Source organism: Motacilla alba, chromosome 3, assembly GCF_015832195.1.
Source record: "Motacilla alba alba isolate MOTALB_02 chromosome 3, Motacilla_alba_V1.0_pri, whole genome shotgun sequence".
Classification (NCBI taxonomy): Eukaryota; Metazoa; Chordata; class Aves; order Passeriformes; family Motacillidae; genus Motacilla; species Motacilla alba.
Genome location: NC_052018.1, coordinates 58,003,082 through 58,018,835, shown reverse-complemented (window position 1 = coordinate 58,018,835; position 15,754 = coordinate 58,003,082). Strand labels below are relative to the sequence as shown.

General features: G+C 40.9%; 1 protein-coding gene across 2 annotated transcripts in view; it reads right to left on the bottom strand.

The window, feature by feature from the left end:
* Nucleotides 1-15,754, bottom strand: part of AKAP12 (A-kinase anchoring protein 12) — a 30,507-nt gene that overhangs the window by 11,137 nt on the left and 3,616 nt on the right. The window contains exon 2 of one of the 2 annotated variants that reach the window (XM_038132202.1): nucleotides 9,577-9,763. In XM_038132202.1, the coding sequence (XP_037988130.1) occupies nucleotides 9,577-9,763 (187 nt within the window). Of the gene's footprint in view, nucleotides 1-6,556; nucleotides 6,791-9,576; nucleotides 9,764-15,754 lie in introns of those variants that run through there. The other variant, XM_038132203.1, reaches the window with a different exon arrangement.

Here is a 15,754-nt window from a genome sequence, read left to right as displayed (position 1 = left end):
TAAAAGCCTGACCTCTGCTAACATGTTAACTCCCTGAAGATTTCAGACCAGAGATGTTTGAATTGAGCCATTTGTGAGGGCGAAGGGTAAGACAAAACAGACATTTTGAAGAAGCTGCCAGAATTTTTAGTCTATTGGTAATATACCTCTCGCAAGCATCAGTACAATCCACAAGCAAAATAACTCGTATCAATCAAACACTACATTTTGTTTATTTAGTTTTATGTTGAGACTATACAATGATAAAGTCAAGGAACCACTCTTGTATCTGTGTTCATTTATCCCTAGGTCTGGGAATAAACTCCTTGTCATTTCCATAAAATAATGTAATTTAACAGAAAACTGTCAAAAGCTTAATGGGAATACACAAAGTTAGAGGCACTTCCTCTGAGACTATCTTCAAAACATCACTTATTTTATAATTATTTAGTAACAGGTACTTTAATATATTCTTAAGCTTGTTTACGCTAAAAAATATTCTTTTGGCTTAACCAGCTATGAAGCTAAATGCTGATCATTTAACACTGAAGAAAAATTTCCTCATGAGCCAGGCCTCTTAGCAACTCTGCTGGAAACAAGGTCTATAGAGTCTTTCCGTTCGTCCCAGTCCCGCATTAATGCCAACATGCTTACTTTTAGACACACAAAAATCTCCATCTGACATGAGTTAGATAAAGGTAGACTGAAATACAGGGCTGAGAGCAAGTGGGGAATTCTGGGTCTAAGTGGGAAGGACCAGAAGTGCAGGAAGGCAGAAGGGACTGGAGAAGTCAGAAGGCACTTGGGACTGCTGAGCAGCCAGAGACGTGGATTTCTGTGTTCACCTTTCCTCTTGCAAACACTCCCTGGGAATGCATGCCCTTCAAACACTGAAAATCCCGAGGTTTCAAAAAAATTGCAAAAAGGTAACATTTCTTTTTATATTTATTCCTAAATTTTTCCTAGTTCCCTTAAGAAAACATCCCTTTGGAAGTTTCCTTCCAAACTTCCTTCCAATTCTGTCCCAAACCAGAACAGGTGCTTATTGTAAATTCAGTGTTTAAGATGAGTTTCAGGTATTACAGATAAACAGGATTACTGTAAGAGTGGAATGATAAAGAATATGAATAAATGAGGCATTCCATTTCCAAAGAGAGATAAAATGTAAAACCAGTATATAAAGGCATCTCTTCATGTTTAAGATAAGCATTCAAAGGGTTTTGCTTATTCTGTTTATAAAATGAGGTGTTTATAACACCCTAAGATAAAGACCATGTCTCTGTAAAACGTTTTGCAGGTGAAAAGAGCTGTGACTATTACAAAATCTGCAGGTATGGGTATGCATTAAGATAGCAAATGCAATCGTAAGAGAACACTGAGTTTAGAGGCAGTGATAAGCTTTCAAAACTGTTCAATCAAGCTGACAGTAATTAGGTCTTCCTTGTGAGTCCATCCAGCAGACACACTACCTTGCAACACTTCACTAAACACAGTGCAAAAGGAAAAACTAACAGAAATATTGACTGACTGAAAACACACTTACTAATACCAGTCTGAAAAGTCACAGCTATGCTACAACACATCACGATTCCACCTCTCCCTCTTGGGGCACAGATACACTTACAGACCTAGCCCAAGAACTACATCTTCAATTCCACAAAAGGATTTAACCTGTCCAGAAGGTATTTCATCCCCAAGGTAACATTCCGGTGTTAAGTGACCTGCTGCTGCTGCACCCAGTCTCTACTTTGTCTCCTTCTCTAAAATTTTAAAATCTGGAAGATTCTTTAAAACTGAATTTCAGATGCCCTTCCTCAGTGTTTGAGGTACCATTCTGGAAATTTGCCTGCATGTTGCCAGGAGAATGCCACTGTTGTGTGACAAAGCTCCAGTGCCACAAATATCCAAGCTGTACTTTCACAACGTATACACCAGGAACTTAACATTTAGCAGCTGAATTCTATAGTCATGTTTTTATTAGTGATACTTCAGCGCCCAAACACTGTGAGGGCAATTCTGAAGGCAGAAAGGTTTGGAAGTTACACAAGGCATTGCTGGTCAGAGTTCTGTAGCATGTCACTACCACAGGTATTCTGGCAAGACAACCAGCACTTTCTGAATTAATTCAGTGGTTTGGAAAGCACCTTTAAGAAACACCAGACAGGCTCATCCAAACAGCTACCAGAAAACAAAACAAAACAAATAAAGTAAAATACTGATATGAATAACATTTCCTTAGGTCTCTCCTAAGCAGGGCTGTACTTTACTAGCTATGTGCTAGCCAAGGAATAGAATACAACAAAAAATATACCCAGAGGAGGTGATAAAGATCAGGGGTGATATCATAAAATTGATACACTTAGCTGTTTAAAATCCACTGTGGCTAAGGACCAACATTGAAATTCTATTTTAACTGCTTACATACCAGTTAACCTTTTAAATATTTTTAATTGAATCAAGGTGCTGCTCGCGTTTTAATAACTGCAACTTTTACTCTGAAAGAAACTTTCAAATCTGACAGTCCGAAGGACTCAAAGGTGCTTGATTTCACAGTTTCATAGGTACTTAGTCCACTGTAAGAATTTATTTCTATTTTATCAGGAGCATGCTGATCAGTTGTTGGAGAATTAGTATTTTCAGAAAGACTGAACTCCTGTCTCATCCCATTAAAAATAAAATGAGTAATTAAACTCTCCTTTTTGCAGACTGACAGACATGGTCGGCAGTGCAACTTAACTGCTCCCAGCTCTCACCTCTCTCCAGAAGTGAAAATGTGTTTCTCCCCTGGTAGCTGCCAAAGAGTTAAAAAAAAGCACGGTGACTGCAAGAGTTAAATCTACAGCACTTCATGGGCTCGAAGTCAACCATGTCAACATCTGGAGTTGGTTGACTTTTCCCCCTGAGGATTTGCAGCACGGCGCTGGATTTTTTCCATGAATTCCCTACATTCCCAATCTCTCAGATGGATGTGACACACACCCAGCGCCCACCTCACAAACTCTTCTGGCCACTGCAAGGCTCCAGAGGACTTTGTACTGTTTTCATTTATTCAGTGTTTAGGGCCAAATCGTGCTGCTGGTCACATACACAACTCTCTCACTGGGCTTGCATGAGGAAAAGCAAATGCTGCAGCCCTGAGGTGTATTTTACAACAATTTGCCTTCATTGTGTCTAGATTTGCTACAAATACAACTCGTAAAAGAAAAAAAAAAGCCACAAACAAACCACCAGCTACTGCTCTAAAACTCATATGACACGAACAGAAGGCCATTAAAAATGTGAACCAAGCTTGTATTTGTCAAATGCAGTTTTCTCTTAACTGCACAATTCTTCTAATTATCATTAGAAACATTAATGACAATATAAAGAAAGGATAAAAATTTATACAAATGAGCAATTAAAAACAAAAACACAGCCTGAAATTACAGTATCTATGAAAAACCTCCCCTGAACAGATTTACTTAGAATAAAGTAGCTATTTGGAATTATTTGTGAAACTGAGCACTTTAGCATTAAAAAAAAAAAAAGGAAAAAAAAGAAAACCAATCTGTGCTTTTAAGTTTCCACTGCAGAGGGCATAAAATGGGCATTATACCACAAATTCTGATTATTTTAATCACAAGTTTCAGAAGGTTGGGTTTAATAAATCAAACACACTACTCACTTCACAGTAACAAAGTAACACAGAAATACAATTATGTTTTATCCTTCTAACAATTCAAATTTTTAAAATTACAACTGTGACATTGCTGCTTCTTAACAATGTATTTTCCACAAATTCTTCCTTCCTTTGCCTGCCACACACCATATTTAATTCCACTTCAATGTACAAACAATTCTTCCATAGAAAGCACATACTACGTCCTTCTCCCTTCTATTCACTCAATTTTCCAAGGACTGACTTGCCATGTTCATTGCAGGGAACAAGTTCTTTCAGATTAATTAAATAATGAGGGAGGATTGACAGAGATTTTTTGCATGCTAAATGTCACCATGCATTGATGCAATTCATGAGCTTTTCAACCATGTTGTTATTTCAAAACTTTTGAAACAAGTACTATTTAGTCTTCAGTTCTCTGGTAATTCGGTAGCAACTGAAGATTTAGGTTATAAAATATCACATACTTTTGTGCTCATTTTTAAAATTAGAAAAAAGGAACAAGCTGCAAGATATCTATTATTTTTCATGGCTTAGAGCTCCTTTAGAAACAAAAGCAGCATCCCCAGAAAACGACCATATGAAAGTAACTTAAAAAGCAAAAAAAGAAACAAACAAAAATCCCAAACACACAATCATTTCGACTATGATACTGTAGCATTCTAACATTCCCAAAAAAAATCTTTATTTTTAGAAGATTTTGATTTAACTGTACTTGTCTGCTCCAACCCAGAGCTTCTCAAATTGCAATTCTGAGCCCAGCTTCTCAAATTCCAGCAGGAAAAGTTATGTATTTCATTTATTCAAGATTAAGATATTTCTTTTTTCATTTCAGTGTTTCAAGAAACAGCCCTAAAAATCAGAAAACAGTGTAGCTCTTTAAAAACAAACAGAAGCCTTTTAAAGCCAGAAGGGTCACTAGCTATGGCTTGGATATAGCTGCCGCAGTTAAAAATTCTTCATTAAATACACTCACAATAATAAACTGCTCTTGGACCAGCACAGCTGTTCTGTTTGGGAACCAAACCAGCATGCTACAAATATTTATGAATTTTCATGGTTAGACATGCTGTCCACATCACACATTCAGTGACTTGGTTCTGCTTCTTAAAATAAAATGTATTCACCAAGCGTAAGATAGACGCAACTCCAGCACTTGGGTCTTTAAGGGGAAAAAAAATTCATGGCTCCATTAGCGACAAGGATGGGATAAGCAATACAGGCCAGTAAACGCTGGGACATTTTTGAGAACCCCTAATGATTAATGAACAATGAAAAGCAGATTGAAATTTTTTCTTTATCAAAACGACCACATAAAGACTAATGTAAACATCACAAACTCACTACAAAGGAGATGAAGCTGCATCTGCACTAATTAGACACATGACAGCTTAATACACTCCTGCATACCAATAAGCAGAAGTTCTCTGTCCCTTCCAAGAAATGGTAACACATACCACAAGCTAAATGCAGTTCTTGGGAAATGTACTATAGAAGCAGCTGCGCTGCAGTGAAAATCTAAGGTTCTTCCACAGGAATTATTAAATAAGGAAAACCTCAAGCAATCAAAACTGTGCAAACCTATAAAGACATTGCTTTTGAAAAACAGTTTAACCTTTAATTGCTAACAATAAAAGGAAATAAAAAAAATAGAGAACCCTTGAGGAAAAAGACTCAGCATGTGATAAGCTCATTAAGCATCGAGTTTAATGAAAACCCTATTGTAAACAGCAGTAGGATATCTCCTCCACTACTCACTGATTCAAATCACGTACAGTCCTCCCCAGGGCCCGCTCCAAATGGAGCCGCACTTCTACAGGCTTTGTTGTCGATACGTATTGTAAAGTTAGAGTATTTTGCATGAATAAACTCCCCCTATTTGTTGAATTCATTCACTGGCTCTAGCAAACGATATACAAGAGAGTAATTATTAATACAATGAAATAAAGATTTCCTAGACAGCTAGAGCCATATATCATCAATCTGAGAGAAATTCCGATGCAAATTAGCTATCTTTAGGGAAAAAAAAAACACAAAAAACTCGGAGTTTGTTTATTTAAATTTAATAATAGCACTTTGTCTCACAGAGAAAGAGAAAAGGTTTGTCTTTCCTTGACGCAAGTTTTTTGAAAAAATGTAATGTTTTTTCTTTTAATTCTTTGCTCCTCCAAAACTGATCTTTTCAGAAAGCCCAATTAGTTTACAGTATTAGCTCTCAGCTTCAGTGGCTTGTGTGCTAATTCCTTAAGTAAGATGTGTGGACACAGCATCGAGTTTTTGATACTGCAGGCTGGGATCCCTCTGCCCCCTGTACACACACACCCACCCCTTGCCACGGTGCTAATCCCCTCTGAATTTTGCTTTGTTAAGATAAAACAGCAATAGAGCAACATCTTCACTTCTCTCATGCAAATATTTCTACAACATATAAACGATGCTAACTTCCACATTCCCTACAATTTCACCAAGTTTAGCTCTTAAGGTATTTTACTGCCCTATTGGTTGACTGATGTAAGCATTATCAGTGCGGTCACTACCTCTTCCTTCTATTCCCCGATTTCAGATACCAGGTCATAGCCCCGTCCTGCGGAAAAACACCCAGCTAGCACCTCCACATTCACAAAGTCTCGTATCACAGGTACCACCGACTGAGGTGATATGACACTTCCTGAAGTTTCAGCAGCCTTCGCTTGGAAGCGTTCTCACTGAGACAAAAATACTTAAGGCAGACCTTTTAACTCCGAACGCCGTGCCAGGAAATCCAGAGTCGGTAACCCTGGGGCTCGGCGCCCCGAGGCTCTCCGCCAGCGGCGCACCGCCGCAGCCCCGGGATGGGGATGCTGCTGCCGCCCGCACAGCCCAGGCGCTCCCGAGCCCAGGGAGCAAACCGCGTGTGCCGGCAGCGCCACACCGCCTTACCCGCCATCGTCACTGTCCCCAGCATGGCTGAAGCCACACCGACACCACGAACTCCCTCTCCCGCTCCGAGGTTCCTCCCAGGGACACGGGGCAGCCCCAGCCGACAGCAGCGAGAGGGAGGCGGCCGCGCGGCAGCGGCGCTTCCAGCGCCCGGCACCCGGCTGGCTGGACGGACGGACGGCCGACGGACAGCCCGCCTGATGGAACTCTGCCTGTCGGAGGGCTGGGCTCTCCCCCGAGCCCCACGGCCGCTCCCCCCAGCCCCGGACAGCCCCGGGCCCCGCCCGGGACCGCCCCCCGCCCGCCCGGCTCTTCCCACCGCTGGCCGGCACAAGCGCGGTGCCGCGCAGGGTCCGTCTCGGAACTGCCGCTTCGAGCCTTTAGCTCCCTCTGCCCCGGAGGAAAGAGGCGCCGGCCGCCGCTTTCGAACCAGCCGCCGCTTTCGAACCAGCCGCCCGCTTCAGTTCCCGCTGCTGTTTTAATTCCTTCCCGCTGCAGCTTCCCACAAGGCATCCACACCCAACCTCAATAGATGCTGCTTAAAAGTCCCATGGATTTTGTCCCTCATAAACAAAACCGTACAAAAACCACTTCTGTTTTTCCATACTGAAATATTTACTCCTTTGCCTGGTACTGTGGGGTTGGGATTATTTTGTTTTCACTTGTCTAGAGGAGTTTTTTTAATTGGAATTCTCTACAACCTAATTACTTATAAATTGCCTCAAATTCTGCTGTCAAGAGTTTCATAAACGTGTTACTCCAGATACCCGTATAATAATTTAATGCTCCTACTGATAGTAAAAAAGGGATGCAATATAATAAAATAAAATGTAAAGGCTCAGTATCTAATACAGGTGTCCTCCTATAATAGCAACAGTATTTCTAGTTTGATTACAACTGATTATGTTGAATATCTCCAAAGTTCTGATGATACTTTGCGCCTTCATCTCTGTCAGAACCAACTTCCCAGCCAATTTACCAGAATATTTGGTTAATTTAATTTTATAGTGGCAACTTTAATGAGTCCAGGTCATCTCTCAAGTGGTCTTCTGAATGCAAGATTCAAATAATGACGATGAGAACCAAGCAAACCAAAAAACTTTCAATCATAAACACTTCTTTACTGTAGGCAAACACTTGTGTTCTTTCAGGCTTGGTGCCACAATGCTTTACTTCTGAGTTTAGACTTGCAAGCAAGGTAAAATAAACAATGAGTGAGGAACATGAAGTGTAGTGCTAAAATGGGAGATTTTTCTATGTGGAAAGATTTGTCTGCATGAAGCAACTAAGAGATAACTCTTCTCCACCTTTACTCATCTGCCTAAGCACAGAGGAGGTGGATCAGACTCTCTAAGGTCCAGAGGAGTGGACAAAAACAAACATCTGAACATAACCTTTATTTGAAGAACTCTTTTCAGTGCTCAACTGGGCGAGTTTTATTTGTCTCTATAGATGATGTCATTTTCATCTATCATTACCAGCAAACACATGCTGCATCATCTTCATAAAAGGATTTTTTTTACTTCAAGAGCAAACACATAGTACTGTTTTCCCTTTCATATAAATAATGCTTTCACATAAATAATGCTACCATGTAGACTTGGCTCCATTGAATAGGAATATCACACAGCCACGGAGAGATGATTCTCAAAACAAAGCCAAAGTTTTTCAGGCAGGCTACTCAAATCCAGATGCTGTGTATGTTCACATCATGCCCTGCAACTGGTTACACATCATTACCTGCACTCAGAGGAAGCTTCTCACCTCTTCATTACATATCCTAGGAAGGTGATTTCCGAACAACTGAAACTACAACCCAGGATTATTCGAAAATAATTAAAATCTTTGAATATTGACTTGAAACTCATGCCCTTTAATGGCCTTCTCTTCTACTTGATCCAGAAGCTGAATACCAACATGAAATCCTCTGACAATATTTCCAAACATCAAGTATTTTCTCCTCCTTTATGACTCTGTTTAGTGACTATCCTCCCCCCAATCACTGTCTACTGAAGAGTAAAATTTTAGAGAAGTGGAATTTCATGAAAGATAAAACAAGTTGCATTCCATTTTTATAGTGTCAAAAGTCCCTACTGATACGATTAAAAAAAAAAAAAAAAGGCACAAAGCTCAGGATAAAATACGGTAGCCTTCTACTGGGATAACAGTATTATGGCAATTAATGTAAAGATGTGACAAAGAATTGCTTTTACCAGGATTCAAACCCTAGAGTACACCACGGGTTACAAACATGCCTTAAGGCACTGTGCAGGCTGATGCTGAAGATAGTGCTCCCCCTGTCACCATCCCTTCCCAGCTCACCACCACCAGCATTAGATGCCTGCTCTGACTGAAAACCAGCCCTCCCTCTCGCCATCCTGCCAAAAAGTCAGCAGGCAGCAGGGCTGCTGAAGCAGATCCCTCAACGCACGCCCGTGAATAGGAACAGAGGGAAGCAAGAAGAGGCTGATGAGAGCAGGAAAGGTGGGCTGCCAGATCATACGGGAGAAAGAACAGCAGCAAGGCAAGGGAGACATTCCCAAGACAGAATACATGAGAAAGGTTTTCTGGTCCCAATGCAAATCCGATTAAAAGCTGTAGGAAAGGGAACTTTAATCGAGGTAAAACCAACGGATTAGCAGCCTTCCCTTCCTATGAGTTCAGAATCATTACCATTAACACCACTAATGAATTAACATAAAAAGGATTTCTGCCTCATGAAGGAAGGGACAGGCCTATGCAGCAGGAACTAACACTAGAAGTGGAAACTGTTCCTAACAGGTGGATGTCCACCCCTGACACCGGCATCTTCAGTCCACAAGCCATCTGTCATATGAACTCTCTCCTACAGAGAAAACATGTCCCACAAAACAGTGCCCAAGAAGCACCTAAGCAACAACAGATCACTTGAGTAACACCTGTTCAGCAGCAGACAGTTAGTCGAGCCCTATTTCTACTTCTCATCCCATTCAGCACGCAGACCTCTACAGTATGTCCACTGAACACACGTTTATACTCACCATTTGCTCCAGCAGACTCTGTTTGCTCTCTGGGTGGTTCTTGGAGCGATGAAGCCACCTCTGACTGCTGCCCATCCAGTTCCTTAGATGCTGAAACAGCTCCCAGATGCAGTGGCTCCTGTGGTGAGGCATCATCCTTCAAATTGTCTTCACTAACATCAGGTACTGGTAAACTTGCATTTAAAGCCTGTGTGGTTGAATATTGATTGAAGGACGGTAGTAGAGAAACATAAAGAGAGAACGAAAGAAAAACAAAATGTCAGTATTAGGCTGGATTCCCCCCCAATCCCCACAGAATATTGTTCTTTCATTCTCATTTTGAATATATACGTGCAAGCAATTTTAACTTCATTAAATAAAAGTACTTCTGTGAGGGGAAAAAACCAAAACACATGATCTGGGACTATTTATCTTTTGGCTCTCCCACATGAAATACATGGAAGAAGCAGGTCTTACAGACAATGGCCTATAACCTCATGTAGAAATTGGTTTCTTCCACAAAGGAAAACTCCAGGATAAGGTGAATCTAGCTGTGCCAGTGTCTGGCAAAACTGCTCTGATATATGAATGAATCCTCTCTACAATATAGCCTTCAGTATTGCTCCACTACTGATGTGCTTATCATCATCAACAATACAACTACAAAGAAACTGAACTATTCAGGACAGAAAGCAGAAGACTATGGATTTCCCATGAGGAAATGCAGTGAAACTGAGATTAAAACTAGAATTTTTGGACCTCTGTTATTAAGCAGAAACCATTCTTACAGGAGGAAGGAGCTTTGCAATTCTTTGGGACTCAGCCCTACAGCATTTGAAATATTTTTTCTAGATTTACTAATATATGCAAAAAGAAGAATCTGTTTTTCAGCTTCCACACTTGACGTATTTTAATTACAGGCAGAATTTGTACTGGCTTGCCCTATAAGAAGAAATATACTTTCACAAGCATATTTTTATTTTAAAAGCATGGAATGTGTTGTGGTCATTATAAGATACTTAATTACCCTTTAATTTATTGATTACCCTTTAATGAACTAGTTTTCCAACTGATTCTACTACCTTCCAACAGAAAGCATTTCAACTAATTAACCATTATTCCTGAAGTAAAGGTTTGAAGTTCCTCTGGTGGAACAGCAAACTTTAATTATCATTGTCTTATGATTTGTCTGTACTCCCAAAATACTGCCATTGGAGCCCTGTTAATTAATCAAAGGTACCACAGATACATTACACTGAAAGATGGGATCCAACAACCACATGCCTGAAGCACCAAACTGGGATCAGGAAGATGCCACATTCCTGACAATTCCCTTCCAGCTCCCCCCACCCCTACATAAACCTTCTGAACGGGGAAATCTATTTATTTATTTTTACTAATAATTAGCCTGCTGCAACAGAATTTCAAATCAACAGACAGAGTGCCAGGAAAAGGGCTTTCCCCTTAATCATCACATTCTTTTCACATGCTGGGTGAGATCTGGGAGAAGTGCCGTACCCCACTTCCACAGGCAATGAAGTGTGCGCATTCAGGTTCCCAATTTTCAGTTCAGAAGCCCTTAATTAAGCCAAATTGTTTCCACCCGGCATTGTTGCGCTCCTCAAAGCTGCCTTTCACAGCCACATAATCCACCTCACGAAAAAGAATCCCATTCTGCTCCACTGCCAATACCACAGATGGAATAATTTGGCTTTAGAGTTTTCACATGCTGAGACCAGATATTAAATAGAAGAAATACGGAATGGCTCAACACTCAGATTACATTCCCACTTCTCACATCATCCTTCCCATAAATCTAAAACACAGGAACTCAGGAGGGATCAAGACACCACACTACCGAACAAAGGCACGTGAACCCTGGGAAGCTTCTCTGCAGTTGCACACAGCATTAGCAATATGGGAGTAACCGATTAAAGACGAGCAAGAAAATCAAGACATAGAAAACAACAACCTAATTCTGAAAGGGCTTAAAGATTCTTCAGTACAAATTTAGTAGAGGACCATTACTATTTTTTTAATTAATAGTAAGTTTTAATGATTCATTCTTAAAAGACAACTGCTAGTCCTGAAAACACAAGAACAACCTTGACTTGACTGGCTCTCAGGAAACTTGGCTATCTGAAGAAAAAGCCACGGATGACTATTTCAAGATGACACTTTCAGAATTAGCACCAACAATTCTTTCAAGTCACAAGAAAGGCAACAGCACTGAATATCTTAGCATTCCTCACGTTATTCAAAGATTTCTTTGCCTTTCTTTCCAAACCTCCCCCAGGCAGCACACCAGTTTAAAGCCTGTCCCATGCACAGACACACATGTACAGACACGGTCAACCATTCGCCTAATAAGCACCAGTGGACTCTGCAAAGAACCAGAGTACAAAGGTACTTGGTACCTCCATGCAGTACAGCTTGTCTCCTTTTCAAATTGAGCACAGACTGTTATGATAAAATATTAACAATGGTAGTACTTGCTATTACCCCAGCTCTGAATTTATTCTATAGTTTTGGTGCATTCAGGAAAACAGTGACTTTATATAATCCCAAAGATTCGTGATTTCAGACCAAAATTCAGAAGTCACTGGGTCTAGCAGATAACCCTTTGGATCTGTTAAATCTGCAATACCTTCCAGTATGAAAAACAGAATTAAATATAAAACATCACTAAATGTAAGACTATAAGCAGTTTTTACAACCAGCCAGTATAATTATAATCCCTGTTCACCCACCCTGTACATAAATTCAGTTTTGGAAACAGGATCCATCTGTCACAACTGAGTAAAAAATGTAAATACATGGAAAACCTCAATATTTTCAAATCTGACCAGACCTGCAATGTAACCCTACCTTTTTACCCCAGTCTCTTGGGAAAGAGTTTGATGTGATTCTTGGCCTTGGGAAGGCAAACTTAGATTTCCAAATCAAGTGTTCTGCTTTAAATAATTGAATAATCAAAACTAATAAAACAACAGTATTTTTTCCAAATTAAAACACATGCAAAGGAGAAGAAAGCTTTGGGGAGTGTGTAAAGGGAAAGGAGACATAACAGCATCATTAGTTTAAATAAAGAAAAAAAAAATTGTGTTCTAAAAAAAGTTGCTCAGCTCTTTATGAGGGTCAGTGCAGTCTGTCCCACTGCATTAGTCCTCAAAAGAAACTAATTTCAGTTTTCCTTCACATTAACTGCTTCATTTCTCTGAAGGGATCTAAACTGCAGTTTAGTCCAATTATATCTAATTTGGTGAGCAGTGCTCTTAATTCCATTGAGAATAGTCGTAAAGCTTAGACAAATACAACATCAGAGTTTAGAGAGATGGGTGAAAACAAAATTTAAAAATCCAAAAATTAACGGTATTAGGAATCTCTCTGTTCATCTTTATGCATTTATCTACAAGTAATGAGACATTATATTTGGCAGGTTTACCAACATATATCAGTTTTTTGTGGCACACATTCATTACACTCCTTTGATTATTAATTTATGAATGTGTTGTCTCATGAACACGGGAGAAACCAAGGGGAACTGGTTATCCAGTTCACTGATCTTTCAGCTTCTTCATTCCCAAAACAAAGGGCCATTAGCAAAGCAACACTCCAGTTTCTGTCACGCCATTACTGTACATCCTGCATATATTTTTTCATATTTGCCTCACATTCACCACAAAGATGGAAGCAAAGGGCAGACACTCAGCTAATGAGACTAAAATGCACAGGGCTTGTTGCCCACATCACTCTAACCAAGAGCAGCTTCTGCTCCATCTTGCATCCAGCAGTGGGCCCAACTGTTAGACCCCATTAAACGCACACAAAATTGAAAATGGATAAATTAACACAGCGAATTGCATGAGATGTGGATGAACTGCCGGTCACTGATCTCACTGTACATCAGCGGATACTTCCTTCAGGCACTGTTCCTGAGAGGTTCACAGCACCCACCCTCTTCCCCCACCAGCTATCACCATCATTCCCAACATTCCTTGTACCAGACCCAAATCATTCCAGGGATTCCTCACACCAGGCCCAAACGTACCAGAGTTAAATTTGCCTCATTCTGTTAATCCTGCTACAGTGATTCTACATTAGATTACTAAAATAGCCAGATCCAGCTGTCTGAACAACTGAGCAAACTAACATAATGGTCTCTAATATTTTTCCCAAAGTTTGATTTTGAAACTCTGGGAAAGACTGTTGCTGTGCTCAGGGGGTCTGCTTTTAGCACATGCTGCTTCATTAAAAAGAACTTCAAACACCAACACTTGGGAAAAGAAAAAGATTGGATCATTCCAACTCTTTGTTCACAGCAGTTTGTCTTGTTTTGCATTAGCTAAACATTAGAGGTCTGTGGGACACTGCAAGTTCCAGGTGAAGAAAACACAAGTCCCTTCCTCTGTAAGGCAGACAACAGCACTCTTAATTTCATTACCTTATTTCTGCCTGCTGCAGACAAAGCCAAGAACTTGCTCCACACCTTTCAGCTCCTCATCTACCCTATTCTCTCACAATTCTCAGCTTGACTTCGCTGTGACACCTCCTTATGGATGACTACCCTCGAAATCCAAATGGATAAAACAAAACACCCAAAACACCAAAAAGTTTCAACACCCAATTCATCCCTGTGATCTCTTTTTTGCAACCTGTGAAAGAAGCACTACCCTCAATCTGTTATTCTGAAGCCTGATCCAAACGGAGCTCCTTCCCAGGTCTCCTACCTTTCAGGTCTCTCAGACGCCACGTTATGGAAACATTTCACAGGTACAGCTCACCCAAGCTCTAAGGACCAGTCAGAACAAGGGCAGAGCACGCAGCATGTTCCTCTCCTCCCAGCAACCACACCCAGGCTCGCATTTCCAACCTGGAGGACTTTCAAAGTCCCGGCGCTCCTCTTTGCATCTCTTTAGCCTCTACCACATCAAACACAAGCTAATTGCCTCTGCTTTCAAAGTGCCCGGTCACTCCCTCTACCACCTCCCTCTTATCTCCTATATGATTAGGGGGCTATTTCACGCTTTTGGTGCCGCTATGACACCAATTTCCATTGTGCATTTTTTCAATTACACATTTTTATTCTTTCACCCCAGCCACTCCACAGGCATGGTCAGCCCTCCAAACCTTACCACTGAATTGTACCAATCTCTTCCTCCCAAGTTGGAAAACAAATATCTAATGGGAATCAGACCCTGCTGAACCAGGGGAACCCTGCAGCTTCAGACCAAATGTCTCAAACTGGGGCTCCCAGAGACAACACAGTCTAGGGACTTTCCTTGAATAAGCTTAGTTTCACCATTGCTAACGTAGTATTTTCAGGCTGACTCAGCTCCCTCACCAGAACGCAGTTGTTTAAATAGCAGATGTAAGTCTGCCCCAGCTGTTATTTGTCAGGCACTTGGACAATAAGACGCTCTGACATCTCAGCTGGTAACCTCTTTAGAAGAGACAGTTCCAAATATTTACTGTCTAGCACACACTTGCTCGCATTACAACACAGGTAGCATAATCAAGTTACTACTCAGAAATGGGAACCATCACGAAAACACTGTTTGAACGACTTGCTGCTCAAGTGGGGGCCCTTGCATGCCAGCAATCCACCACACCACATCTTCAAGCCATCAATCCCCATGAAAATATTATCTCTGACAAACCTAGATTTTGATGCAAGAATAGCTTATTAGCATGGCTGTATTTTCCCTAATTCTCTCTCTGGAAGTTTCTCTACCCTGTTTCAGGTAGCTGTTCCAACAGAGCTTGGCTCCTTCCAAAGGGCGACAAAAAGAAACCTGTATTAAAGCTGGCAACTCAAACTTCTAAATAAAAATAAAAGTGGCACATGTGTGATTGTCACTGTTAGCTGCAATGCTGGTAGGATGACACTGCTATCCTGGCATTGCCCACATGTCTTGAAGTCACCTCCCCCTCCATGGGACGGCGCCATGCTGGCATTTTTTTTTTTATCTCTCCGATGCTTAGCATCAAAATTGGAAGTTCAGTGAGAGCCACAGCACTGCTATGAACAGAGAAGGTGCTCACAAAATGGAGACGCCCAAACCAATCCAGTCACACGCTGCCACCAACAGAAGTGTCATCCAGTTTCTCGTCCAACTCCGCACACAAGATCCTGCCTGCTCCCCTGTACCTGCAGCTTCTGCTGAGTCCCAGAAGCTAACACATCTCGCTCAATCAG